Genomic DNA, 26,266 nt, shown 5'->3' with positions numbered 1-26,266 from the left:
CCGGTCGTGGAGGTTCGAGGGGCGGGCTGCCGCGCCCAGGCAGGAAGCACCGCCTTCGCAGACCAAAATGACCACGGCCATTTCAAACTGTCCAAAACTCCAAAGTCAACACTCGTGCGCCGACCTTTGAAATTCGTGACATTCTCACCGCGGGTCGTAGAATAAATACACGTCGCGAAACGTATTACTTGACACACACGTCACACTTAGAACACTTGCTGAGGCTTTCCGACGTTTCTTTTGGAAAACCACATTTGGAGCAGCTTCCGTAGCCGGGTGCTAATATGCTAGGCAGGTAATGCAAATCGTCAGGGTTGCCTCGACTTGCAAAGTGTGGCGTCGGCGTGCTGCGCCCGGGCCGTCACCGCGACGCAAATAGAAACCGGATCACATTCTCGGTGCACCCGGCGAGACTGCGCGACTGCCGCTCCATCTAAGGGCAAGAATGTGAAGCTCGCAGGAAGTCGGTCGACTTACGCAGGAAGCCTGGACTCTGCTGCCGGTCGCAGCTTCACGTTGACTCGAAAGAGGGTTCCGGTCGCCTCAGGGAGGTCAGGGTGGGGTTCTAATTCAGGCCCCGATTGACTTTCTGTGAAGTTCTCACGCTGGAGTGGTTGCAACCGGGATGGTTCAAATGCGGCCGTGCGCAAGTCTCGGGTTCAAATGTCGACGTTCCGCTTAAGTGGCAGCGGTCTGACGAGGTTCGACCAAAGCCGGGGACAAATTCAAACGAGGTTCTAATCGAGGCACGGTGGTGAAAATGAGGTTCCGATAACAGTTCTAATGGGCCTTCGCTCACATTAAAGTGGTCTGGTCCCGACTGAGGTTCTGGCCCAGTCAATATGGTTCAAAGGCTCGGGTCTTCGATCGGGTTTCTCGTCTCGCCCGCTTTCCATCTCTCCCTGCTGCAGCAAACCTCATTCAAATGGTCGGGGCGCATGTCTCCACGTGGAAAACAGCCACTACCAATCGAGGAGCGCCATTGCCAAGCCTCCTTGGCGGTTCGGACCGAGTCAAAAACGCTCCTCGTGGGGTTCCGCGTTTGATTGAGGCACAGACGAGACGGGAGGCGGGGCCACAGGCTTTTATTGCAGAGTGGCTTCCTGCGAGGTCACAATCAAGGTTCCACCGTAAGGCTGCGGATGTTGTCGCGTTCTCGTCGTCGCTGCGAGGGGGAGGGGGGCTCGGTCGTCTCTCACCGGGACTTGGCGGGGCAAAAGGGGGTCCGATCTGTTTCCCGTAGTGCGATGCTTCCCAAATCAAAGTGCACTCTAGTGAAGTGTGGCGGCGGTGGTTACATTCAAAGCAAAACGTAAGGCGGGCGGGAGAGAGAGAGAGAGCTAACGCTAACGCTAACTGCGCTGCGATGAATGGTGGAGCCGCGCGGCGACAAACAAGAATAAATTAAAGTCACGTAAAAAAAAAAAAAGAAAAACCTCGCAGTGGGAGGCAGAAGGGTTTTTTTTTGGCAAAACTCTTGAGACGACCTTTCCTGCCGGGTCAACAATTCATGTGGCAACAAAGTGGGAGGTGTTTGCATATTTTTAAGTTAATGAGATCTTCTTTCGGGGAGACAAAAGCAAACGAAACAAAAGCCAAACCCCCCCCCCCCCAAAAAAATAAAAATAAAAAACACTGAGGCCCGAAGACGCCAACTCCTTCATGACGCGGACACACACGGCAAGCGGCAGCGGTGTTCTGGTGGGCTCGGGGGCGGTCGGGTCCGGATGGCACGGCAGGCTGGCTCGCCGCCCGCGACATCACAGCGGCTTCCCCTCCAGAGACACCACCACGTTGCCGCCCAGCTTCTCGGCCAGCGTGCTGCGGTCCTGGATGTCGTCCAGCCCGTTCACCTGCCACTCGTGCTTGATGCCTGGAGGGGGACGACGGCGACATCGTCAAGCGCTTGTGACGTGTCAAGCGGTCACCGACATCGTGCCACTCGGATTTGTGTGTGAAAAAACAAACAAAACAAAACAGTCCACAGCCGGACGGTTGGAGAAAACAGTCCTCCATCCAGCATCTCCAGTTGCTCCAGAACGCCGCCGCTCGCCTCTTGACCGCTACTCGTAAGAGGGAGCGCATAACCTCGACCTACTCGGGCATCCCATCGCCGGAGAACGAGTACGAGATTCTCATCGCAGCCGTCGGACCGGAGGACGCGCTCACCTGTAAACTTTTTCTTGATGGCGTCTTTGGAGCTGGCGTAGATCATCTTGCTCTTGAGGGGGGCCGACTCGGGAGCCCTGCCGGGGAAACGACCGGGAAGTGAGGTCACGCGCAGAGGAAGCGCTCTGGCCGCCGAGCGCCCGCTAACCAAAGGGAGCATGTTAGCGCGCAGCAGAAGGGAGATTGGAGCTTGAAATCAAAGTGGCTCAACAAGATTCCAGTCAAGTCAAAGCATTGCTTATGAGGTTCGGTTTGGACCCAATTAGGTTCCGGTCGTGTCAAAATGGTTCTGGCGAGTTCAGACAGAGGTCACTCGGATCCGATAAGGTTCCACTAACGTGAAATGACGGCGGCCTTAATAAGCATGGACGAAGTTCGAATGAGGTCCCGTCCCGGCCCAATCGGTTCTAATGAGGGGCAAGTCCTTTTGGTCGCAAGCGGGTTCGATTCTCGTCTCCGCTTTCGAATGAGGCTCTCGCGGTCCCGGGAAGCGGCACGGCACAGAGAGAGAAGCGCTTCGGCGCCGGCCGACGCGTTAGCGCGAGCGCACGCACCAAAAGATGAAGACCAGGTCCTCCTTCTTGGACTCCTTGGTCTCGTAGGTGGCGTCGTAGAGTCCGTATCGGCAGTCGTTGAGGGGGAGGAGCTTGACGAAGCAGGCGTACGGGTCGTCCACCGTCTCGCCGATGTCGCCCACCAGGATCTGTTTGTTCTCCTCCACGATGATCTTCTTGTGGTCGTCGCTGAGGCAGAAGAGCACCGCCTTCTTGCGCTGCTTCACCTCGTCCGGCGACCTGTGCGACTTGCGCACCTTCATGTCGTTGAAAACCTTGATGACCTCGTCGTTCACGGTCACGCCTGACGCCTGGAGACACGCGCGCGCCAGGTTATCGCGGGAACCCACCCGTACGACCGGCGACCGACGCTCGAGGACGGAAACGACCGACGGCTCGCCTTCGAGCCGCGTCGCTATCGAACGGCCGCGCGTCCGATACAAAAACCGGATCCCATTCAAACAGTCACAAATCGCTCCGAGAAGCCGGAGCGGCGTTTCGGAGCGGGCCAGTTCTCTCGGGGCCTTTTCAAATGTTGACGATTATTTACCATTAATGTCAGGCCATAATGAGATGGTTTTGTTTTTAACAAATTCCCTCCTTTAAAACGCACCACTTGATTATCCAAGTGTCTTTCCGTAATATTTGGAACCATTTTGCGAATGTGCAAACACAACATCGGCAACTAACGGTGCTGATTTTTTTTTTTCATTTCCAAGTCAATCTCTCAGTAAATGAACTTTTTTAAAAAATGTATGCCAATAATATAAAATGTCATCTCAACTCTCAAAAGTCTTTTTGAAAATCATACTTACGACCCAAGTCAACGTCGGATCAAATGTGATTTTCATTTGACTACGGCCCAAGGCTGGTCCCGGTCAGTGTGTTTATGAATTGATTTATTTCATCGGGACAGTGCACATGAATCCACGCAGTAATAAACTGTGTAAATGCGCCAGACTTAGCAGAAATGCTAGTTTTCAGCCATAGTCCCAAGACATGTCAATCCGTTTCAATTCCACGTTCCAAATACGCATCCGCGCCGCGCGCCGTCTCTCATCCTTGGCTACGCAAGGCATCCATCCGGCCGCACCGACGACGCAGACCGTCCGACAGCGCAGACGTCTTCGCTGAACAAAACGGGGCCTGGGATGCTGCCCATCACAGGCGCAAAAAAACACAGGCGTCCCGTCCCGTCCCGCGGGGTGTCCAGTGGCGACAATCAACTAGCGCCGACATACCTCCCAATGAAAATCAGTGGCGGTACACCCGCGCTGCCGACAAGGCGCAGGTCTGGACCGGACTTTGGAATTCGGCCAGACTGGGTCGGACCCTCGGTAGTGGCCTGGTGTCAGGGGCAGGACCCCCGCCTGACTTAATAATACCACTGAAATAAAATCCCTTTCTCTGACTTACGGATTGACTGGGCGGACTAGTGGTGCTTCTCGTGCACATTCGGAAGGTCTCAACTCAATGGACCTCACACGGCTTTTTTTTTTTTTTTTTTTGCGGAGCTGGTACTTTTCCAACATTAATTTGATAGCCGAACATGCCATCCAGCCAGCCCCGGCCCGGCGCGCCTGCTGGCGCTACTCAGCTGCGGAGCTAAAATGGCCGCCCCGGGGCATAACGGTTTGAATTCCGGCGTAGGGCGGAGCGCGCCGCTGAAGCCCACCGGAGCGGACGAGTCAAAAGCGGCGCCGGCCTCTCTCGGACGCAGGTCCGACCACTCGAGTGGCGTTCGGTCCGCTGCCGACTCGGTGGAGCGGCGGCGGCGGCGGCGGCCATGCTGGCTAACACCACGCTGGCCGCTACTCAACGACACGCGCGCGCGCACGCACAAACGCTTACACGGTGCCGACGGGAAGCCGGGGGGCCCCGGCGAAGCCGCCGGTGCCGTCGAAAAGGCCGCTTCTTACCATTCTGTCCCGGATTTGTCGGCCAAATTACGCCGTTACAAGGCTTCGCTGAAGGTGGGGAGGGTAGCGACTAGCAAAAAGGGTGGACAAGCCGAGAAGGAGGGGAAGGGGGACGGGGAGGGGAGGGGGTGGTGGCGGGAGGGAGGAAAAGGAGAGGCGCGGGGGGCGGGGGGTGCCGCCAGGGTTCGGGGGGAGGGGAAGAGGCGTGGCTACAACTCAGCAAACGACGATTGGTTACTGAATATTAATGAGGCGGATCAACCATCGTCACCCACCAACGGAGAGAGAGTGACAGAGGTGACGCAGCCACGTAAACCAGTCGGAAGCACTCATTTGTGAAATGAACCCAATTAGGGTCGATTGTTCTTCTACCTTCTCTCAGCGAAGGGGAAATGAACACATTTCACTCAATTGCTGAGAAAATTATTTCATTCCAAATCACGTAGCTTGGTTCATCTCTGTCAGCAACTTCTCGTAAGAACAAATAAATGATCTTCTATTGGATGGCAGAGTATTGAAATTGGTCGACTTTGCGACTCTCGTTTAGTGGGGTGCCGTAGGATTTGGCGAACATCAAATCTGTGCAATGGCACAATAAAGGTCGAGTTCAATCAGATGCAGTGTGCGAGTCGCCTCTCGCCGACATCCGGATCTTGGGCCGTTTTGCTCAATTCGTGTATTTGAAAAGAACCACCACCGTGTACAAAGTGCTGTGCATGAAGCAAAAGAATTGTTACAACACACAATCAAAGACATTAAAATTGAAGGCGCTAGAAAGCGCAAATCAGGTCTCGTGGTGGTCAAAACCCAAAGAATAAAAAATGACGACCTTGAAAGATGGGCAGCGAGGAGCCTTGGCCCAAAGAGAGGGCGCGGCAAGGGAAAAGGCTCCATCCCTTCGGAGCGTCCGCTTAGTTCTCGCTACCTCTAATAGCGTCTGGGCCGCAGACCTGAGGCACAGGTCGGGTGGGGCCGGGCCATTTCAATCAAGATTTGATGTGCTCCTTCTTGGGAGTGCGCAGCGACACCGAATGGATTCCGCCTTGACCGACCGGGTCAAAACCATTCCCAAAGGGGCGTGTCGTGGGAGGTTGAACTCGCAGGATGTCGCCGGTCAGATTGGTGTGACGAAGAGGTCCACAAACTGGAAGCCTTTGCGCATTTCCAGCAATTCTATTCAAATTTGACATCACTTTCCGAGCTTTTTTAAAATGTACTTCGTAGCACGTTCGGGGGGCACCAAATGTAGCCACGTGAACGATGGGTGCCGCACAAGAGCGTCCGTACGTGAAGGTGTGCTTGGTGAAGAGATGAAAACAACATCTGCTATTTTAGAAAAAAAAAACTTTATTTGTTTTGTTTTTTTTGCAAAACAAGGAGGCTGGACAAAGTCAGAAATAAATAAGGTGGTGTGTGTGTGTGTGTGTGTGGGGGGGGGGGGGGGGGGGACAAACTAACATTGACCTGCACCCCGAAAACACTTGCATCAGTCCGCACCAAAATGAGCCAAGAGTTCAACACCCGTCATCACTGCTAAGGACGCTACTTAAGAAGAGAAATCAAGTTTTTGAACAAGCCAAACACAAACTTGTTCATGGGTCACCCAGCCCCCCCCCCCCCCCCCCCGACTGACATTCTGCAACGTTAGTGGCATTTCTGAAAAAGAGCAATCGAAATGGGAACCATTTGGTAGCCGGCAGGAAGATCGCGTCTTTTTTTTGTTGTTGTTGTTGTCGTCCCTGAGAAACACAAAAGACGCGAGCGTGCGTTTTGGTGTCAGTGCAAAAGGATTCTGAAGTGAAGTGAGGCACCTCGGGTCAAGTCAACACCCTGAACGGCAGCGGGTCAGAGGTCAGCGGTTGGAACAAGGAGAGCGGGACGGGCCGCAAACAAACCAGTCAATTCACAACGACCTCTGACCCCTGTGGTCCCATTAAACGCAGTCAAGGGGTCAAGAGGACGGCGCGTCGGGGCCAAGGGTGACCCGGCTCAGTGGCGAGCTCGCTTGGCGGGCAGAGCGGCGGCGGCGTTTTCCGACAGGCCCAATTTGCTGAGCTGGGCGCGGAAGAACTGCTGCAGGCGCAGGCCGGCCTTGGCCTCGTTGGTGTGGCGAGCGTTGTACCGGAGGCAGTTGGAGAACATCAATTCCACGTCTGAGATGAAGTCCCCTGCGTGCCAACACATCCACAAGTTGGAGAGCCATTCACAAAATGGCGGCCAACGAGGCGCAAGTCGAGCGACTGGCCGAGTTGTGAACAGGAGAAGGAGAAGCGACCGGAGCTCCTTCTGCGAGTCTCATCGAGCTCGGCCGTGTAGGATGGAATGGAGTCAGAGCGCCATCTCGTGGACGAACGGTGCAAGGACATCCATCATCTCGACTAGCCTTCATGGTTTCGCCATATTATCGCTTACCAGCATTTTCAAAAGGGATCAAATCGGTCGGGCCCTTGTTGCCAGTCATGCGAGAGCGCTGCAGTCTTCCGCAAATGTGTGTGTGTGTGTGTGTGTGTGTGTGTGTGTGAGAGAGTTTGGAATACCAGAGTTGAGGTACTGGCAGTTGTTGACTTTTTCTCTGATGGTGCTGAGCGCGATGGGTTTGCTGATGATGTCGTAGTAGTCGGGCACCTGCGCAGAAGAGCGAGACGGGAAGTGGCACGGCGACGCCGAGGCTGGCTGGCGATGGCTCGCTCGCTCGGTAACCGAGCTGACCTGCGTGCGGGTCACCAGCTTCATGAAGGGCCAGCTGTCGTCGTGGCGGACCAGCTCCACGATCAGGAGCTCGCACGCCGACAGCTCGTGGACGCCTTGGTTCCTGCCGGACGAGCGGCGGCTACCCGAGGATGAGGCGCTGGCGCCAGACGGAGACGGGAGGACCGGCTTGCAGCTTTGGGTGGGCGCCGCCGCGTCTACCACAGAGGGAGGGGGGGGGGGGGAGGATCTCTGGGCGATATTTCTCCACAATGTTGACGTCCCAAATGAAAGCACATCTTCAGAGGATGCTTTTGCTAGTTGGACATTCTCGTCTTGACAGAAACGAACGCAAAGGCATCTCGGCTGTTCGCGCCGGAGGGACGGCCCCATCTCAAATGCGGCGGCCATCTTGCATTCGCGCCAATCGACGGCGCGTGTACGGGAGTCGCCAATGCGCGGCCGAGCGATGGGGACGCCGGAGCGGAAAAACCCCGCGACGACGTCACCTTCCGACGCCAGCGTACCTGCAGCGGACGGTCTCTTGCGACCCGCCGACGTTCCCGCGGCGGCGTCGTTCTTGCTGCCCGACGCGGCGGCCTTGGACGGAAGAGGCGGGGCCTTCTTGCCCGATGACCTGAGTGACATTTTCCCAAAAAGGTACGGCGACGGTGAGCGGCGGCACCCGGCGAAACCCGCCAGTGAACGAGACCTACTTGGATGCGCTTTTCCCGTTGGACGTCGCGGCGCTCTTGGCGGCGGCCGGCTGACTTTTGGCGGCGGCCTGACTGCCCCTGCCTTTCGGGGGGGCTGCCGGACCTTTCCTGCTACCGGAGGGTGAAAATGTGCCGTTTTCAAAGGCAAAAATGACGTATTGGCGTCTGCCGACAAAAGCGTTCTCATCTTTTCATCTCATCCAAGCGGCGTCTTCCATTTTTAGACGCAGATCTCTGCCCGGGAAGCTCCACAAATCACTTTGGGTCATAAAAAGCTAATGATAGCAGCCCTGGAGTGACATCGGACAACAGAGGCTCAGCGAATAATTGCCGTCAGCGTCACGTCAGCAGCTAATAATAAGCTCAGCTGGTCATCGCAGGAGAGGCACCATTTTTTTTTTTTTTTTAAATTGACTGATGGCTCAGATAAAATCGCTTTCTTATTCAAAGAAAGCGCCCAAGCGTATCAGCGGATGGTGAGGCCGTTCCTGAAAATGGCAATTGGTTTTCAAGGCTAAGAATAAACGACCGTCTTACATCAGCACCCAACAAATACGAGAAGCAAGTAACACCGCAAGCCGTCGGCGGCTAATCGTGAAGTCGGCTCACAAATTGGGAAGGAAGGTCGGGCGCTCGGCAACTTGACTGATGCCAGTTGAGGCATTTTACACACACAACAACAACAAATATTTGCATTTGCAAGTCCTATTTTTCCTTTCACAAGAGTTGGTTTTCTTTGGGGGGGGGGGGGGGGGGGGGCTAGATTTGATAAAACTGAGTTAACTGGAAGAAGACGGCCTCGAATGTATCGTCATTGGCTGGACGCGCCGTTAACGAAAAGAACAGAATATCCTGTGGGTCTTGAAAGTAGCTCAAAATGCTGGCAAAAAGCGCAAGCGGCGGCGTCCTCACCTCCCAACAACCTCGGCGGGCTCTTCCTCTGCGGACTCCTCTTCGTCCTGCGACCCTTCCTCGGCCTCGTCTTCCTCTTCCTCATCTTCGTCCTCCCGCAGAGAAGACCGCCGGCGAGAACGAAGGCGGCCGGATCTCTTTTTGGGCCGGCAGTCGGGACAGAACCATTGGCCCTCGGGGACGCCCTGGGGGGGGGGGGGGGGGGGGGGGAAGACGGTCAGCGCGGCCAAGCGCCGAGGGACCGCCGTCGCCGGCTGTGGCGGGCGGCACCTTGAGGCGGGGCCGCAGGCAGTGCGTGTGGCGGCCGCGGTGGCAGGCGTCGCACAGCAGCATGTTGTCGGCGTCGCCTTTGCGCCGGCACACGCGGCAGCGGGCGTTCAGGACCGAGCGAGACCACAGAACGCTTCTGTCCAGGATGGCCAAGTGAACAAACACCTGCGCGCGCCAACGCAAGAGGGCAGCTTGACGTCGAAAAAGGTTTTCTCATCAAAAAAATGAAAAACTACAAAGGCGGCACAACGATGACCTGAGACAGGCTGGTAGACGACGAGAGAGACTCTCTCCAGCGCTCCAACACGGACTTCACCGCACGACTGCCGTCACTGCCGTCTGAGAAAGAGAAAAGAAAAAGAGAGCGATAAAAAAAGAGCAAAAACCCCTGAAAGAAGCCAAAGGACAAGCGACGCAGACCAAAAGAAAAATGAAGTGAGAGAGATGGAAAAAAAAAAGCTGACGTGAGACAGACAGAAAGAAATGAGAGACAACAAAAAGCTGCCCCGTCCCCCCCAAGACAAGGCAACAGCAGGAGTGAGAAATCCAAAGTAAGATTGAGAAGGTGAAAAAAAAAAAAAAGGGGGGGGGGGGTAGAAGCCTCGTACCGTCGCTGGCCTGGTCCTCGTCCTTCTTCTTGCCTTTTTTGCCCTTTTGCTCTTTCTTGCACTCGTCAGCACCTGCGCAGGCGTTCGCCACACGTTAGCTTAGCTTAGCGCGCTTGCGCCGGTCTCGTGCGCGCCAGGCAAAAGGTTTTCCCATTGAGGCTCGCCCCCCCCCCCGAAGACTTGAGGAAGCCGCAAGCCAAGCGATGTGCGCACGCTCGCCAACAACGAGACGGACGTCTTCGGTCGAGCGTCACGCTCGTCTGTCGGCTTCTCCGCGCCGGTCGCAACGGAATGCGCCCGACGAGGGCGGCCCTTCGCACCTACCCAGCGGAGCTTTGAGGAAGCGTCTCTCGATGCCGCGCTCGACGTGGCCCAGCGCCCGAGCCAGACCTGTCACTGCCGCCGTCTTGCTCGCCGACAGCCTGCACGCGCACACACGCACACGCGCAGCTCGTGAGAGGAAATATTTGCGTCCGTTTCCACATCCTCGTCGCCATCCGCGTTTTGAGCCTCCTACCCGTCGGCACGCCCGTCTCCGGCCTTCAGGCGAGCCGAGTCGGGCCCCGTCGCTCGGCTTCCCTCGGGACTCGGCAGCCGGTAGCGGCCCGCCTCCAACGCCGCCCGCCACTCGCGTCTGTCCATCGCCTGGAAAAAAAATAATAAAATAAATAAGAGTCGGGCCCGGTCGGCGGCCGCGACGTCCTCGCGCGACGACGTGGCGGGGCGAGCCGCGGCCTTGCCTTCAGCATCCCGAGAGTGCCCTGGTGGATGCGGTCCTCCATGTCCAGCAGCAGGTCTCTCAGTCTGCCCTCCATGAGGGTCTCGGCCGCCGCGGTGCATTTGGGAACGGATCGGGATGACTCGGGATCATCTGGAACAAAAAGGCGGCGTGGGTGAGGGCCGTGCCAGCAGACAAAGCGCGCTTTCGTGGCCAGAGGGGGGGGGGGGGGGGGCTTTCAAAGCCCCCATTCCCGTTTCCAAGGGAAGGTTCCAGGATGCGCGTCGGAGGTCTGGCCTCCACCGCTTACGTACAAAGGGTTCCGACAGACAGCCGGCCGTTTCGATTCGTTACGATTCGCTCGAAAAGGCGATCGTCACGATGTCAGAGCGCCGGCGAATGACACCAAAGGGGCGCAGCGTTTCGTACCGGCGCAGGTGTACTTGCTGCGCCGGCAGGCCCGCAGAGCCTCCAGCAGACGCTCGCGATCCTGCAGCAGCGCCTCCTTCAGGCCGCTCTCGCGAAGGCCTCGCGGGTTCAGCGCCTCCGTCAGCTGCTCCAGCTCCTCGGGGGAACTGTAGAAGAACCACCGGTTGGGACGGTCCGCCGGCGGGCCGCGGCCATGCGGCGGGGCCGGGCTCCAGCCGGCGCTGCGGGGACGACGACGGATTGGCGTCATTTGGGCAAAAAAACAAAGCGTGTGGACTTTGCGAGCGCCTCGCGACCCACCTTCCCTCGGCGGGCTCCTCCCGGTCGTCGTCCGCTTCGGCGGAAGCGGCCCGGCGGGCTCGAGGGTGAGGCCGCAACATGTCCTCGGTCAGGCCGAAGCCGTCCTCCTCCACGAAGAGCGCCGCCGCCGAGGGGAGGAGCCAGTAGCGGCGGTACAGCCGGTCCCGGCCCAGCGGATGCAGGCTGGTGCGCGCCGCCGCCTTTTGAATGCGCTCCAGCAGCTGGCGTACCTGCGCCGGGAGGGCCGAGAGCCACGCGTCAAGCGCCTCTTTGCAACGGCCGCCGCCGGCTCCGATTCCCGCTTCGTTTTGCGTCACCTTCTCCTGCTCTTCCTCCTGTTCCTCCGCCGTCAACGCGGCGGGGGCGCCCGCCGAGGCTTTGGGGTCGCCGTTCGCCGGCAAGTCTTTGGCTTCGGCTGAGGGGAGAGACCAGCCGGCGGCGAGGTCAGCTTCTCTTCGCGCGCTCGAGCCGTCCGGTTCGTTTGCGTCATTAACTTTAGCCGTGCGCTTCTTACACGCTAAGTAGCGCTAGCTCGCTTTGCGCATTCGTAAGGTCCGAGCCAAACGCTAGTCAAGGACAAAGTTTTTACGGCCGGCCCAACCTTTGGTGGTCTTCGAGGGATTGGTCTCCAGGACCTTGACTTGCTGCTCTTTCAGCTTGAGGCGCTGCTCTTGCTCGCGCAGGCGCTCCTCTTTGCGAAGGCGCACCCTGAGGGAGGGAACGGACAGCCGTGGCGCCGGCGTCTTAAGGGCGAGCCGAGCCGAGCCGAGCGGGCGGGCCTACCTGCGCGCCGCATCCTCTCGCTCCCGGCGGTGCTGCTCGGCCCGCAGCTCCCTCAGCTCCTGCCTGGCGGCGCGTTGCTCCTCCACGCAGTCCTCGATCAGATCTCTGCTGGACGCCAGCGTCAGCAGCTTGCCCGTCAGCGCCCGCAGGATGCTCAGCTTCTCGGCTGGAAAAACGCAAGTCGGGTTCGCTTTTTCCAAATCGGGCGGGGGCGCGCGCGAGCGGCGGCCGGCTCACCTGGCGTCAGGTCGTAGACCGCCGTGCGCGCCAGCTTCCTCATCAGCGCCGGGCGGGCCGAGCGGAGCTCCACGCACGGGTCGTCCGTGGCCGTGAAGCCGCCCCGCCTCTGGTGGCGGAACTTGAGGTTGCCCTGGTGACAGTCGGCGCCGGAGGCCAGGATGTGCAGACGCAGGATCTCCGACAGCGTGCAGCTGTCCAGGTCCACTTCCTGGAGGCTGCAGCCCAGATGGAGCTGAGACCAGGCGGCGGCCGAGCTCAGGGCGGCGTCGGCGGCCGACTCGGCCCGCTCGCAATCGTCGTCCCGGGCTTGGGACGGATCTGGAAACGCACCGCGACGCTCGCATTGGGACGCCGTCCGTCATTTTCATCTTTTCGCAAATGCGCCATTTGGCTTTTGCCATTCAGCAAAACACGACACGGTCGGAGGCAAAAAGGACTCTGCGAGCGGCCTGAGGCGGAAATCGACCTCCCGTCCGCGTGGCGACCTCCCGCGTGCGTTCTCACCTTCGTGCGCATCTTTGGCCACGTCCTCTCGTTCCTCATCCAGAGCCTGAAAGATGGCCGTGATGAAAAAGAAGAGCATCTCGCAGAGGGGACCTTCCGGATCAGAGCCCACCAGGGCCTCCTCCAGGACCTCTGCAAAGGGAGAGCCGAGTTGGCTGAGGGGAGGAAGCGGCCGTCCGTGACGCAACTCGACGCTACGGCCCGGCGGGCAAGAACCGCCGCCGACGCTTCAGAGGCGGCGTTTCTGACCGAGAGACACTCCTTCCGGGAATTCGTCCTTCAGTCCGAAGTCCTCGCCGAAGGCCCGCAGGAACTCCAGAACCATCACGGCTTCTCCGAAGAGCTCGGCCGGCAAGCGAGTCCTGACGGGCGTGGGAGCGGGCAAATCCTGCGGGGGGCAAACGACAAGCTCGAGCGTCCGGCGCTCGGGGGGGGGGCGCGCCGCGCCGTGCCGGTGCCGTCCGTCACCGACCTTCAGGTCTTCGCACTCCATGTCTTCTCTGGGTTTGTTCCACAGTTTCAGCCTCTCTGCGTATTTCTTTTTCTCCTCCTTCAGCTTTTCGCGCTCCTGCAAAGCCGAAGCCAAGACACTTGACAACCGTGGGGTGAGCCCGCCCATCTCGCTGGACACGGAGATTACTTTGCAGAACGCTGATCTGAATTGAACGGGATGATTTTTTTGTTGTGGTTTCATAAAAATAAATAAATCCCTACTAGAGATCATATTTATAAAGAAAAACACTGCAATACATTAAATTCAAAATCAGCTGGCAAAAACGTAAAACTTAAATGGCAGATATGCTTCCGCCTGTCTGTCAAAAAAAAAAAAAAAAGTAGTCCAATGTGCCTGTCCCAGGCCAGGCCAGCTGGAGAAGACTCACCAGATCCTTCTCCTGCTTCCTGCGCTCCTTCTCCTCTCTCCTCTTCTGCTTCTCCTCCTCGAAGCGCTGCCTCTGGTCCTCCTTCAATTTGCCCCTGCCCCCTTGCGCCTCCTCCTTGTCCCTCTTCAGCCTCGCCTTGGCCATCATTTCCTCCTTCTGCTGCAACTTCAGATTCTCCTGCGCCGCCGCCGCCTTCAGCAACCACAAGCTCGCCTGATGTTTCATACGGTCAAGTGAAAACATGTGGATGCCCACCTACTGTTTTTTTTTTTTTTTGAACATGAATTAGATTTAATTCAGTTTCAAGATGAACTCAGAGAAGTACAAACCTAGCGTATTTTACAGACTATAAATCCCTCTTTTTTCATAGTTTGGCCCTGGGTGCGATTTATATTCTGGAGCGATTTATGTGTGAATTTATTAACACATGATGTCATTTCACAATAAACCACAAGAGGGCGCTCTCGGCCTGTGTTGATAAATCGACGATGAGTCTGACGTAAGCGACGTAGAAGAGGAAGCGGCGGATCGTCTACCTCCCGAGTTGTTTAAAAAGTGACACCGAGGATGAAGATTTCATTGGATTTGGTGATTTGGAGTGGAACTGATAGTTTGGTAAACTTGTTAGCATGTTCTTTATGCTAGAGTTATTTGAAGAACTCTTAATATCAAGGTCAAGGTCAGCTTTGTTGTCAAATATGCTTTATGTATGACACGCAGCATAGATGCTATGCTAGCTAATATATTACGTCGTTATCACCAGGCTTGTCAGTCATGTAACGTTAGTATACCGTACACCGACTCAGCCTGTTGTTCTCTATTTTAAATTGCCTTTCAAGATGCCAGGTATGTTTTTGCTGTTGGATTTTATCAAATAAATTTCCCCCCAAAATGCCACTTGTACTCCAGTGTGACATGTTTTTTCCTTCTTAATTATGCATTTTTTTGGCTGGTGCGATTTATAATCCGGAGCGACGTATAATCTGAAAAATACGGTAATTCCAATGACGTTGGGACGTGGCCTTAAAAAGACATTTCATGTTCAAAGTGATCAACTTTGTTTTGAGAAAACGGGCAGAAACGCCGCCCGCTTCTCTGGGCCGCAGCTCATCTAAGACGGACCGATGCCAAGCGGAAAAGTGTTCTGTGGTCCGACGAGCCCCTATTTCTAATCGTTCGTGGAAACCGTGCACGTCGCGTCCTCCGGACCAAAGAGCAAAAACCAGCGTCCGCTTCTTCATCTTAGCAATTGGTCTGCCTCGCGTCGGAGCGAAACTTCATCTCACCTGCACCGGTGAGCTGCGCCCCTCCAGCTTGACACTGCAGGGGAACTGGGGCGGTTCATCCGGGAAGAAGTGGGAAAAGTTCTGCTCAGCCAGCCGGTACTTCACCACGCTGGATGCCTGCCGGACGCAGAGGGAGTCGGGTCAGAGGAAGCCAAGCCTCGCGGCCGATGCGGCGGGCGAGCTCGGCACCTTGAGCCGAATGATCCCGTTGGCGGGCTCGCAGTGCTGCTTGAGCAGCAGCTTCAGGCGCTCGCGGGACATCACGTTTTTCCTGCGACTGAACACGACAAAGGCGCTGCGTCACGGCCCCGCCCGCTGCGCACCCTTGATCCAAATAGCGGCGCGTGGGGTGTGCGTCACCTGATCTGATTGGCTCGGACGACGAACGGCTCGCTGTGCTCCTCTGTCATGATCCTCACCTCGTACTTGAACGCCGACGGACTCAGAGGCTTCTTCCTCTTTCTGTTTACACGCACACACACACGCACACACACACACACACACACAGTCATGTGACATACACATCCACAAGCGACACAATCACCGCCCTCGTTTAGTCTGCAAAACCTTTTTAGGTGGCCTACAAAAGTAAGCCAGTTTGTTTTTTCCCCCCCTCGACTCCTGTTTGAAACTCGTCGTGCAACATAAAAATATGGGCTTGACCAAAATGGCTATTTTGAGGTTGAAAATATATTTTTTTACATACACATATAAATATCCAACGTAAAAAAAAAATTGGGGTAACTCAAGACAAAAAATGTGACTGTTTCCCCCAACACTTAACGCTGGAATTTTTTTTTTTTTTACTTTATAAACTAGGATCGTTCAAATACAAAAACATGCACAAATAAAAGCATCATTCTGCAAAGCATATCACTTTGGATGACTACATCGAAAAATATTTGCCGTTTCAAAAGAAACTAAGCATATCGAGAGCATTTATGATGAATTATTGAACCGCTCGGGCCCCAAAAGAAAAAATAACGGAGTGATTCTTGGCCTACCGTTATCGCAAGTTCTAAACACGCCAGTGATGAGAACAGGTTGGACAACTTTGACTTTGCAAGATAAACTTTGACCTGCCGGGACTCTGAAAGGCGGCGTCAGCGGCTGCTTCATCATCATCGCTGTCGCTGATGACGATGATGTTGCCGTCAGCCGACTTATGTCCATTGGAAGCCGGCGCTCCGTTTGTGCTGGAATGCGGCGAGTGCACCTGAAGGATCTCGCACGCGTGCCTAAAAACACACACGCGCAAGCATTTGTTGCACAGGTCAAGCAAATAGTTTGACAATTCTACGCATTATCCCTGCTGAATCTACATTCTACAAATAGGAAAGTGTAGATTTGGCGACGGTGAGCTCAGGTTAGCGGTTAGCTGCCACATGGCTAACTGTTCTGCTCTGCAGGAGACAAATTGTACTTGACAATGACATGAAACGAACGGCTGTCTTCTATTCCTCTCATCGACCGTCTTGAGTAACAATACTGTAATATCTGTTTCTTGTATTTGTGTGACGTCATAGAGAGGGGAGGAGCCAGGTGGGGGGAATATTGGCTCCGGTAGTTTTTTGAAGTCAAGATGGCGCCCGAGTAGGCGGCCGTCGGCAAGTGCTCTCATGAGCCTTGCTTTTTTTGTTGTTTTTGGGTTTGTTTTGTCACTTTGTGTTTGTTGTTACATCGTGTGGACCTGATGTGGACTTTTTTCAGCATTTTTTGGCCACGACATTCATCAAGGAGGAAACTGTGCTTGGTGGTTGCGCCTTCTCGGCAGCATGGGTATACCAGCGCTGTTTTTGCCTGGGAGGAATGCCGGCGCCATTTGACTGTCGTTGCTGGACAGTCCCGGGGCGCTTGTGTCTCGCGCCCGTTATGGGCAGCGTTTTTCACAGCCCCGCTTTGTTCAGCGGAGAGATCGGTGCTGTTGAACGGTCTGCGGCCGGATGGATGTAAGGCTTGAGGAGCCGATGATGAGAAGAAAGGAGCGTTAGCGCGGAGCGCCGATGCGGATGTGGAACCGGGAGTCGCGGCTTGGAATTGAAGTGGATTTACATGGGACAGGAGATGTGAGCCAATCTCTTTTTCGTCAATGGACGCTACAGCTTCGTGTTTGCTTTCAAAACTTAGCTTTTAGCAGACGCGTGCACATTTTCAGCATGACGTCTCTGATCCACTGGTGAAAGGACACTTTGATCCTCTCCTCTTTCATCTAGAACTGCTTCAGAGAACAAAGTGTATGCAGAAAAGTGGTGAAGATTGCACGACTGTCTGTGTCCTATGTGTTGTGTTGTGTTATTTTGACTTCAAAATGGCGCCGCGTGAGTGGCTGCCTTTCCAGCAGCTCCTGTATTTTGTTGTTCTACTTCTGCCTTTCATAACTTTGCTGCTGTGAATCGGGAATTTCTCCATTGCGAGACTAATAAAGGTTTTCTTTTCTTAGTTAGTCTGAGTGAGGAGCGCATGGGCGTGAGTTGTGGCTCCTTTGAATGCGTGTGTTTATTACTTAGTTTATTAAAAATGATGAATAGTATCAGCGACTGCGAGCATCCTCCTCTCCGCGACTGAAGGGCATTACAATACCTTGATGTAATCCGCAGTGATACTTGGAACTCGCCAACCCTTATTGTTTTTGTTTTTATTGAATTATTTGAGCCATCTTTGCGGCTCTAATTTAACCAAACATACACGCACCTTTCAATAATGCGTCTGAAGGCAGCCGTGAACCAGAGAGACCGAATGGGGCGCGAAATGTTGTCTACGCAGTTGGCTTGGGTTTCCCTACGCCAAGAACCGACTGTTGTACCTTGCCCCATCGCGTCCGCCGACGTCTACCGTCTCGCCGGGGAAGAAGCGCTCTTTGGCGAAGGCGTAGATGTCCTCGCAGAGCTCGCTCAGGCGGCCGCGGAGGCCGAGCGCCGCCAGGTGCAGCAGCGGCCGCACCAGGGCGGACGGAAAGTTGCGGAGGCTCTGCTTGGCCCGCCGTTCGCTCTCGACCGCCTCCAGATAGGTGAGGCCCGCTCGGCCCGTCAGGGAGCAGCTCCACACCAGGCTGTTGCAAAGGATGGTCCTCTCGAAAAATTCACTGAGGGCAAGATGATAGATTCATTCAACACCTTTCAAAGGCGGACACAAAGACAATCAACGAGTTTACGAAACAAAAATGGGGCAGGTTTTTTTTTTTGGGGGGGGGGGCCACCACTGTGAATGCTTGCTTCTCAGTAATAATTTTGTTTGGGGGGGGGGGGGGCCGCGTCGTTGGTTGCAACGTAACCGCCCTTTTAGTAGCCATTCAGCTCTTTGTCGGCTGTGGAATTTTTTTTTATTTTTTTTTTTGCCAGGGAAGCAGCATGACATTTTAGTCATGCGAGGGTTGCGACAGTGCTGCACTGACATTCCCGTCACCAACATCTTGTTAGTCCGCCCGTCAGTCCCTTTTTCGTCATCAGTCGCTTGCTTGCTTTTAGTTATCGCTTGGTGACTTTCGTCAACCAAGTCATGTTTAGAAAGCTGCCTTGGTTGTCACTGGGCCATTCAGGTTAGCAGTCAGATGGTCGCTCTTGGCAATCGGGTAATTTTAGTCATCTGTCCATCTTGGGTTGACCGATTTTGTAGTCAGCCAGTTTGGTAGTCAAACATAAAACTCCATATTAGAGCACGTAGCTTCAGGGTTTTTTGTTTTGTTTGCCATCAAATGATGAACACGAGTGTTTACTCGTTCACTCACTCAATCAACCACTAAAGTTACAATGAAGTCTGTCTTCTTCCCCTTTAAGAAGGGGACGTCTCGACCGGGCTTGGCCTGTTAGCAGCTTAGCGGCTAAAAGTAGCTAACAAGTGACAGATAAGAGCTGAGCTAACTCGGCTAACAACACACCTGCCATAAAAAAAGTCTTTCGGGGTAAACGCAATCACATAGATATCATATAAACCCTTGCGTCGTTGTCATTAAAGTACTTTTATATCAGTTTATCGCGAGCTAGAGAGTGAAAGCCAACATGCAGTGACGTCACGCCACCGGGCTCAGGTGATATGTTGGTGGCGCTGAATGATGATGGCGGCCAGCCGGCCAGGTGAGACTCACTCGTAACTGCGAAATATTTCATTCGTGATGCGGCAAAGGAAGACTTCCTCATCGGGGCGCAGGTCGACCGGAGGCTCCTGGCGGACGAAGACTTTCCTGTGAAGGAGCGGCATCTCGGGCGGCCGCTCTGGAACGAACAAAAAATATATATATATCGGAGAGGGAGACGATCAGCACGGCCGAAACCCGAGGCACAGCTCCGGTGTGGTCTCGTGCGCCCGGCCTGCTGAGACCATCTCAGCGGCTCTTTTGTTGAGAGCCGCTAAGTAGGCGGCCGCGTGGAGATGAGCCTTGTGACGCTTCGCTCTTGTTTGAGAGTGAACCAATTGAGCTCCCCGGTACCGGACTCACCTGTTCGGGCTCGGTGTAGCAGCGAAGGTTGGGTTATGTCGCGCCTCTTCGCCGAAAGTATCTCTGTGTGTGTGTGTGTGTGTGAGAGAGTATGTGTTTGTTGCGACGCCAACTAATCCGCGACGCGTAGCAACCAACTGTCCCGGGTCGAGCGGGCTGACTGGCGGCTTGTTGACTAAGTTTTTATCCACTTTACGTACCGGAGCAAAGCTCGGAAATGTCTGTGTGGTAATGCTATGCTGGGTCGAGTGGCCCGTTAGGTGACGCCCAAACGTCTCTTTGAATGAAAGCAGCGACGCTACTGACGGCACGAATTGTCACGCTTTAGATCACATCCACGGAAGACATTTGACATTTGATTTTACCATCGGAACGCGACCTTCAGTGCACAGGCGAGTGCGCCCCTTGAACTGTATTTGAAACCTCGTCGACTTTAAAACGTCCACCTTTGTTCGACTGCCATTAAACCTAATACTTTGCGTAACTGTCACTGTTCACACACACCGAAATGTCTTCAATATACCGATTCATGGACGGATAGATCGGCTAGATTCGACTATCGATGAATAAACATCGTTTATTTCAAAAGAGTCCCGGTCTCCGAGGTGATGTGAGTCTCCTGAACCCGCCACACGGAGTGAATTAATAGGCGGAGCCTAACCGCGATTGGCTGGGTGTGCTGCCGCCAGCCAATGGTTGCTCGCGCAACCGCGCCGCTTCCTGACGGCCAACCACGGTGAAAGAGCCGGCTTATGACGTCAAAACGGCGAAAGGAGACGCGCGTTGCGCAAAAACCGAAATGAAGTCATGGTTCACATGACTTTTAGATATGATCATTTGTTGTATGACTTATTTTTGTTCCACGTACAGCACTTTGTATACAGCGGCGGTTGTTTTCAAGTGCTCGAGAAATACAGCTGAGTTGAATAGATCAAAACTGCTTAGAGAGTGTGCATACATTAAGCCACATTTTTTAGACTATATAAGATATAAATCTGGTTTACTGGTTCTCAAATATACACAAGTGCAAAAAAAACAACAACACACCAAGTACCACAATTATGACTAATGTCAAAACATCCATCCATCCATTTTCCAAGCCGCATTATTTTGCGGATTTACTTGACAAGCACACACTTGAGAAAACAGTCCAGGTCATAAGACCCTGTACAGGTGGATCTGTCGCAGATCCTCAGGGTCGGAGTCTTTACCCACATATACGTGGTAGTCCAAAGGAAGCTCCTCCACCCAGCCGGCCGGCAGCGGCTCCTGATGGCCCAAAACAGGAAGCGCGGAAAAGAATCAATGCTGCAAATGCTTGGTGGGGCAGGCCGCCATCCATCACCGAGCGTCGGCCTCACCTGGAGAGGTTGGAGAGCTTCGTGCAGACCGGGAACCGTCACCAGCAAAGAACCTCGTTTCCTGAATGCTTGCATGATGAACCTCCAGGTCCTGAACGGCGCGGCTGCGTTAACTGCATGTCTTTTAATTGGGCGTGTCCATATTGCGTGCGCAACCTTGCCCTGACCTGACTTGCTCGCCGGGCTCCATGAAATACTCAAAAACGTTGTTCATGACCACCACGTCGGCATTCCGCAGCAAAGCCTCCTGCGTGCACACGTCAGCGTGGATGACCTGCGGCGGAAACACTCCACAAATAAATACACACTCGGCAAAAAATAAATAAAAACCATCAAATGCACCGCCTCAGCCGATCGCCACACGCACGCCAAGACGGAAGCGGACCCACTTGGACTCTGGCGTCCATCCCGTACTTGAGCACGATTTTGTTTTGCAGGTGAACAAACTCCTCGCTGACCTCTACGCCAACCAGCCGGGACGCCGAGCTATACACGTAGCCCTGAACGAACAACAAGGGTGAGGTGTATGGCCGCGTCAAAGACCTAACGGGTGTCGGTGTGAAAGAGGTAGTGAGCGAGTCTATAACTCTGTGAGAAAGGGGTGTACAGATACAGTAGTTTTGAGGGCCAACTGTGCGGTACATGGATGGGGAAAGGGAAATGAATGGGGTACAGTGTGTCTGCATGAAAGGGGTAAGTCAGTTTAAAAAGGTACGTCGGTGTCAAAGGGCTCTGTGAAAGGGAAACGTCGGGGTGAAGGGGCGGGAGGTTGAAAATGGCTTGATGTGCGGGTGGGCTCCATACCAGTGAGAAAGGGGGGTATGACAGCATGAAAGGGGCCATATATTGATTTGAAGAGGTGTGTCGTGAAAGGGTTATATTGATGTGAAAGTTTGAGCCGGGTGAAACTCGATTGAAAGGGAAAGTAGATCTTTTTGAAATTGGTACATACCAGTCTGAAAGGGGTATGTGAAAGGAATACAGTACATTCCAGTGTGAAAAGGGTGGATGTCAGTAGCTAAGTGCAATGTGGCTTTTAAAAGGTCATATATGTTGTCCGAAAGGCGTATACGACGGGTGAAAACAGATCCGTGTGTGCGTGAAAGGGAAGGATGGGGTATTTTGATTTTAGAAGTATGTGTGTCAATGTGGGCGTGAGAGGGGGTATGCTCGTGTTGCCATCTGACCCCGTAGAGCACGGCCCCCAGTCTTGACCCGACGTCCACCAGCATACGACCCCTCAGGTCCGGCAGAACGTTTTGGAACAAGAAGAGCAGCTCGCACGTGGAGAACGAGTGCGAGACAAAGTCTGTTTGCGCACACAGCCGACAATTGTGGGAAAACGGCGCACCGCAATTTGTCGAGCGGCGACGGACTCACGCACCCAGAGGCGCCGTGCTGCAGGATCCGCATTTGAGACAGTAGCATCGACTCATCCTTCCCGCCTCGCAGAGGGAGTCCACGCGCTCGTCGTCATACAGGAAGGCGTCTACGTGGACGGTCGGACGTGCGCGCCGCTTCATCTGCCAGACACAAACACACGTACCGTACACACGCCCGCATCTTGCGGTGGGAGAGGGGTATTTGTCGCTTTGGAGAGGCGTGTCATGGGAAAGGGATTTCCGTCAGAGTGAAACATGCTACATTACGGATTGTGGTGCAAAAGGGGCATATGTCAGTTTAAAATGATGTCGGTGTGAAATGCGATCTGTCAAAGGGCTAGGACAGTGTGAAATGGATGTACTGTATGTGTCGATGGAGAGTGAAAGGGACACGTGCCACTGTGACATAGGTTATACAGTGTATTCCAGTGAAAGAAGTGTATGTCAGGGCAAAACTGGTCTATGCCAGTGTGAAAGGGGTGTATGCCATCATTGTCAGGGTGAAAGGATTTGTCTTGTAAAAGGGGTACGTGGCAGTTTGAAAAAGTACAGGTCAGTGTGACAGGGGTATATTTAGGTGTGAAGACCAATATGCGTCAGCGTGAAAGAGTTTTGTTGAAAGGTGCTACATTTCGGTGTGAAAGGGGTCAATGCCAGCAGGCCAATGTGAAAGGGGCCATATGTAGATGTGAAATGGGTGTAGCGCACCTCAGTGTGAAAGGGGTATGTGCCAATGGGAAAGGGTGCATGCCGATGGCAAAAGTTGTACCCTGATCTGGAAGGGGTGTCGTGTATGTGGGTGTGAACAAGATAGATGTCGATGCGAAAGGGGTACATGTTATCGTGAATGATGTATACGTCGCTATGTCCCAATGGGAAAGACTGCATGTATCGCACATGCAGTGAGAGGGTGTAGTCAGTGTGAAAAGGCCATCTTCAGTCTGTGAGTGTGAAAGACACGTGTGCATGCTTGCAACCTTGTGCAGGGCGTTCGCCTCACACGCGAGCATGGCGTCCGTCGGCAGGCTGTCCCTGATGTCATCAGCGATGCACCTCAGGATGACTCGATTGTTGTCCACCAGCAGCTCATCCAACTCATCTCCAAATGCAAGGCATCGTGGGTAAACGTAGTCAACGACAACTCGACACGTGTGACGTTCCAACAGTTCGAAGCGAGTCAATGCGGCAGAAGACGTCGCAGTCGTAGACGAGCGCGCGTACCTGAAGTTCGCATCCAGTCGAGCAGCTTCGGCAGCTGAGAAGGTTCGACTCTGCTCAAGAGCTGCCTTAGCTCACTTTGAGCTTCACCCAAGTTCATCGTGGCTTCTTCGCTGGCTGGTTTACGACACTTTGGCCTCCTATGCCGCGCCACCGGCCGGATCCATCGGGAAGGCTGCTCCGCCTCAAACACGGAGTGACGTCACCCGGAGACCCGGATGCTGTCGCGCGGAACAGTAGTTTGAAACTCGTTATTACACTTTATTTATTTATTGTTATCTGAGCACTACTGTACGTTCGAAGTCCATATGATGGATACTTCGAACCACAAACACGAAAATATTAATCAAGCATTGAAAAAAGAAGAATAAGCAAAAACCGGAAGTATTTTTTCACTCAAACTTTATTGGTTTTTCATGTCAAGACGCCACGAACACAATTTCTCGGCACAAGAATCAGCCCACTTAATCAGAAATATATGTCGAAATGCATGTTTTTTTCCCAGCTTGTTCGCATCTTCAAATTAGCTGTCGCGAGTTGACTTTTTTTTTCCTGAGCGTGCAGTTCTCATGGCGTCCTTCTATTTGGGGTCACTGTCGAGCGGCTACACCGTCTCGAAACACACGAAGGAGACAAACATAAAACTCAAAGCGTCTGGCGGGCTCGAATTTCAACAAACGTTTGTCAGATTTTGAACTTTTCACTCCTCCGACCAAAAAGTCTGTTGTTTTATCACGGTAAGTCGTTTGCTATTTGTGTTTATTCTTTCGATAAAAACTCGTTTTAAGGAATCCGGACGCTTAGTTTTGGCACAGCTCTTCTACATGAGAGTAATTCTGCGGCCAAGTTGTGTTTTGATGAGGCGAACGGTACTGAATGTAGGGTTAAGCGCGAATAATAAGCGCTCGTATACAGTATAGCTCGCTGTGCGGTTACGGTTCAGTGTTCAACAAGTGTGTAAGCATATGATATATATGGAAATGGCTATAGGACACATCCAATGAGAAAGTCTTTTGCGTTTTCAAAATGGTACTCGGTCAACCTTCACCCGATGAAATCTGGAGGTGTTGAGCGTGACGTCACAATACAATCCCCCTCCCCAGATGCCTCAATGCGCCGTGACGTCATCACCCAGGCTCCTGTCCAAATGTGTGTCCAGCGGAGCGGTGTCTCAGGTCAGCCTGTAGGCATGTTGCCATCGCTAACTCTTGACTGGCTTGTAACTGCATCCAGTAAGCTAATTCACTGCGGTTCTCAGGAGGAACTAGCGTCTGCCTACTCATCCCAGAGCTCCTTCTTCTCCTCTCAGCTGCATGAAGCTGAGCAGCGAATCCAAATGCAGAAAGAGCTGGAAAAGGTAGAGCAGCCCGTTTCGATTTGTCCCGCGCTGATGACATCATCAGCCTCACTTCCTGTGTTGCAGCTGCAGCTGGAACTGGAGCTACTGAAGCAGGACAAGAAGAACGCCGACGTCACTCACGCATTGTACCTTGGTGAGGAACATGCACGCGCATGCGCCTGTTGATCGATTGGTGCGTTTCGGATCAGAACCTTATCGAAGAACTTCCGCCTTCCTCCTCAGCTGCCAGGCTGCAGGCGCTGCAGACGTTCTGCACTCACCTGCAAGATGTTCTGAAGGACCACAAGCTTCTGGCCCAGCGACTCAGCAGGCCGCTGAGCGGCACCAGCCTGCCCATCCCGGCCCACCTGCACCGGTAGCATCCGCCTCCGCGTCCGACGTGCCAATGAGATGACCGCCGTGTGTCGACAGCAGGTCACGTTGTTGTTGCTGCTCCAGGTTTGTGGTGCAAGTGGTCCACATGGCGATGGACTTTGTGGAGACTTTGGATGAGAAGAGAAGCGCTGTAAGCCGACGCGCCGATGCCGCTGCTGACCTGGATCAGCTGGTAGGAAATTTAGGCCCGAGAGCTTGGCCAGCACATTAGCCGTGGTAACGCTGCGACAAGATGGACAGTATCTAACGTTTGTCTAATTAAAAGCTTCTCAAGCACTTTATTTGAATCAAAAGATAATTCCAATTTAATGTTCTGTCTTCTTTGTTTGGAACGAACCAAATCTTTAATGGCATCAATGAAGCAATGTTTTATTGGCATGTGCTGTCAACATAACTGAATCACTTTTTTTTTTTTTTTTTTTTGTACAGTGAATCAATTAACCAAATCAATTTAGAAAAAAAATGTTGACATGTAATTGTTAGTTTGATAACATTCCCAAATAATCACTTCCTCAAATCAATACATTTGCTTGTTTAGAGCGATAATATTTTTATTCTATATACAATCAATCAAGTAAGACATGCAAAAGACTTTTTGTAACCTGTACAATTCACTTTAATGAGAAAACTGGACAGAATTGAACAAACCGTTTTTGCGGGGTTAAATTGGCAAAGCTAATCTTGATGATCTCTTCACTTTCTTGATTTGTCCCTTGTAGGAAATCATAATCATTCTATGAGCAGTAAATTGCATCAAATGCGCCAAGTCCGCAGAGATGACACAAGGCAGTTCGTGAACAGTAGCGAGCGATGCGACTTTTGCCGTCCCCCGCGTTGAAGCGTGAAGGTTTTGTCCTGCGTCTTTTGTGTCAGAAAACGTCCGTCTCCCAACTCTTGGCCGTGGCCTCGGAGGAGGAGGTGTTGGCCAATCGCCTTCTTGGATGGAAGGACGTGTGCGACAGCCGCTTGAGTGACAGATCATCGTCTTGACCTCACCGGCCTACTTCCGTCCCCTTGTGACCTCTTCTTCTTGTTTGGAATATAAACGTTTCTTTGGAAATGCAGTCGAGCTTCCATCTTTGTTTTGGGCCACGCCAATGTAGTTTCACCCCGTGGCCGGTAGAGGTCCCTCAACTACGATTTCGTACACTTCACTGAGAA

General features: G+C 53.6%; 4 protein-coding genes across 6 annotated transcripts; 1 reads left to right on the top strand and 3 right to left on the bottom strand.

The window, feature by feature from the left end:
• Window positions 1-1,069: 1,069 nt before the first annotated feature.
• Window positions 1,070-4,769, bottom strand: cfl2 (cofilin 2 (muscle)). The gene is made up of 4 exons (XM_086128210.1): window positions 4,643-4,769; window positions 2,724-3,034; window positions 2,170-2,246; window positions 1,070-1,873 (listed from the first exon to the last, which is right to left on the bottom strand). Exons 1-4 carry the CDS (start codon window positions 4,643-4,645, stop codon window positions 1,761-1,763), a joined length of 504 nt encoding a protein of 167 aa, XP_085984336.1. The 5' UTR covers window positions 4,646-4,769; the 3' UTR covers window positions 1,070-1,760.
• Window positions 4,770-5,969: 1,200 nt separating this feature from the next.
• baz1a (bromodomain adjacent to zinc finger domain, 1A) lies at window positions 5,970-19,965 on the bottom strand. 3 transcript variants are annotated; one of them, XM_086126694.1, is made up of 29 exons: window positions 19,410-19,965; window positions 19,059-19,185; window positions 17,781-18,059; window positions 16,057-16,215; window positions 15,338-15,439; window positions 15,167-15,254; window positions 14,978-15,094; window positions 13,692-13,904; window positions 13,283-13,378; window positions 13,060-13,198; window positions 12,811-12,942; window positions 12,304-12,624; window positions 12,067-12,232; window positions 11,885-11,991; window positions 11,601-11,698; window positions 11,284-11,513; window positions 10,984-11,204; window positions 10,577-10,707; window positions 10,354-10,481; window positions 10,161-10,258; window positions 9,837-9,908; window positions 9,485-9,567; window positions 9,229-9,393; window positions 8,959-9,143; window positions 8,047-8,157; window positions 7,858-7,967; window positions 7,352-7,548; window positions 7,180-7,267; window positions 5,970-6,810 (listed from the first exon to the last, which is right to left on the bottom strand). In XM_086126694.1, exons 2-29 carry the CDS (start codon window positions 19,169-19,171, stop codon window positions 6,632-6,634), a joined length of 4,128 nt encoding a protein of 1,375 aa, XP_085982820.1. In that variant the 5' UTR covers window positions 19,172-19,185; window positions 19,410-19,965; the 3' UTR covers window positions 5,970-6,631. The 3 variants fall into 3 exon arrangements, with proteins under 3 accessions (XP_085982820.1, XP_085982821.1, XP_085982822.1); XM_086126695.1 differs by having other exon boundaries at window positions 8,047-8,154; XM_086126696.1 differs by lacking the exons at window positions 17,781-18,059; window positions 19,059-19,185; window positions 19,410-19,965 and having other exon boundaries at window positions 15,338-15,435; window positions 16,057-16,204.
• Window positions 19,966-20,392: 427 nt separating this feature from the next.
• On the bottom strand, window positions 20,393-23,585 carry LOC147195600 (uncharacterized). Its single transcript, XM_086126700.1, has 8 exons — window positions 23,374-23,585; window positions 23,130-23,251; window positions 22,155-22,293; window positions 21,958-22,079; window positions 21,160-21,270; window positions 20,938-21,044; window positions 20,771-20,861; window positions 20,393-20,678 (listed from the first exon to the last, which is right to left on the bottom strand). The coding sequence occupies exons 1-8, from the start codon at window positions 23,468-23,470 to the stop codon at window positions 20,565-20,567; spliced, it is 903 nt and encodes a 300-aa protein (XP_085982826.1). The 5' UTR covers window positions 23,471-23,585; the 3' UTR covers window positions 20,393-20,564.
• Window positions 23,586-23,652: 67 nt separating this feature from the next.
• Window positions 23,653-26,169, top strand: haus2 (HAUS augmin like complex subunit 2). Its single transcript, XM_086126701.1, has 7 exons — window positions 23,653-24,107; window positions 24,474-24,545; window positions 24,629-24,727; window positions 24,794-24,863; window positions 24,953-25,085; window positions 25,169-25,277; window positions 25,979-26,169. The coding sequence occupies exons 2-7, from the start codon at window positions 24,474-24,476 to the stop codon at window positions 26,093-26,095; spliced, it is 600 nt and encodes a 199-aa protein (XP_085982827.1). The 5' UTR covers window positions 23,653-24,107; the 3' UTR covers window positions 26,096-26,169.
• The last annotated feature ends 97 nt before the right edge of the window (window positions 26,170-26,266 follow it).

The sequence above is a fragment of the Hippocampus guttulatus genome, chromosome 13, assembly GCF_054856545.1.
Source record: "Hippocampus guttulatus isolate MCC_2025c chromosome 13, RoL_Hgut_1.0, whole genome shotgun sequence".
NCBI classification, from domain to species: domain Eukaryota; kingdom Metazoa; phylum Chordata; class Actinopteri; order Syngnathiformes; family Syngnathidae; genus Hippocampus; species Hippocampus guttulatus.
The sequence above is the reverse complement of the archived record's forward strand: the minus strand, read 5'-3'. Positions and strand labels throughout refer to the sequence as shown.

Excerpts from the sequence above, each read along its gene's own strand:
- cfl2 (XM_086128210.1), bottom strand. Across the intron at positions 2,247-2,723 it reads GACCTGGTCTTCATCTTTTG|GGCTCCCGAGTCGGCCCCCC; the intron begins GTGCGTGCGCTC and ends TTTCCCCGGCAG. Across the intron at positions 1,874-2,169 it reads CATCAAGAAAAAGTTTACAG|GCATCAAGCACGAGTGGCAG; the intron begins GTGAGCGCGTCC and ends GTCCCCCTCCAG.
- baz1a (XM_086126694.1), bottom strand. The coding sequence starts at position 19,171 with ATGCCGCTCCTTCACAGGAAAGTCTTCGTCCGCCAGGAGCCTCCGGTC. Across the intron at positions 13,379-13,691 it reads GGAAGCAGGAGAAGGATCTG|GAGCGCGAAAAGCTGAAGGA; the intron begins GTGAGTCTTCTC and ends TCGGCTTTGCAG. Across the intron at positions 12,625-12,810 it reads GGCCAAAGATGCGCACGAAG|ATCCGTCCCAAGCCCGGGAC; the intron begins GTGAGAACGCAC and ends GTGCGTTTCCAG.
- LOC147195600 (XM_086126700.1), bottom strand. The coding sequence starts at position 23,470 with ATGAACTTGGGTGAAGCTCAAAGTGAGCTAAGGCAGCTCTTGAGCAGA. Across the intron at positions 21,271-21,957 it reads TGGGGGCCGTGCTCTACGGG|GGCTACGTGTATAGCTCGGC; the intron begins GTCAGATGGCAA and ends TTGTTCGTTCAG. Across the intron at positions 20,679-20,770 it reads AAGCTCTCCAACCTCTCCAG|GAGCCGCTGCCGGCCGGCTG; the intron begins GTGAGGCCGACG and ends TTGGGCCATCAG.
- haus2 (XM_086126701.1), top strand. The coding sequence starts at position 24,474 with ATGCCTCAATGCGCCGTGACGTCATCACCCAGGCTCCTGTCCAAATGT. Across the intron at positions 24,728-24,793 it reads TGCAGAAAGAGCTGGAAAAG|CTGCAGCTGGAACTGGAGCT; the intron begins GTAGAGCAGCCC and ends CCTGTGTTGCAG. Across the intron at positions 24,864-24,952 it reads CACTCACGCATTGTACCTTG|CTGCCAGGCTGCAGGCGCTG; the intron begins GTGAGGAACATG and ends CTTCCTCCTCAG.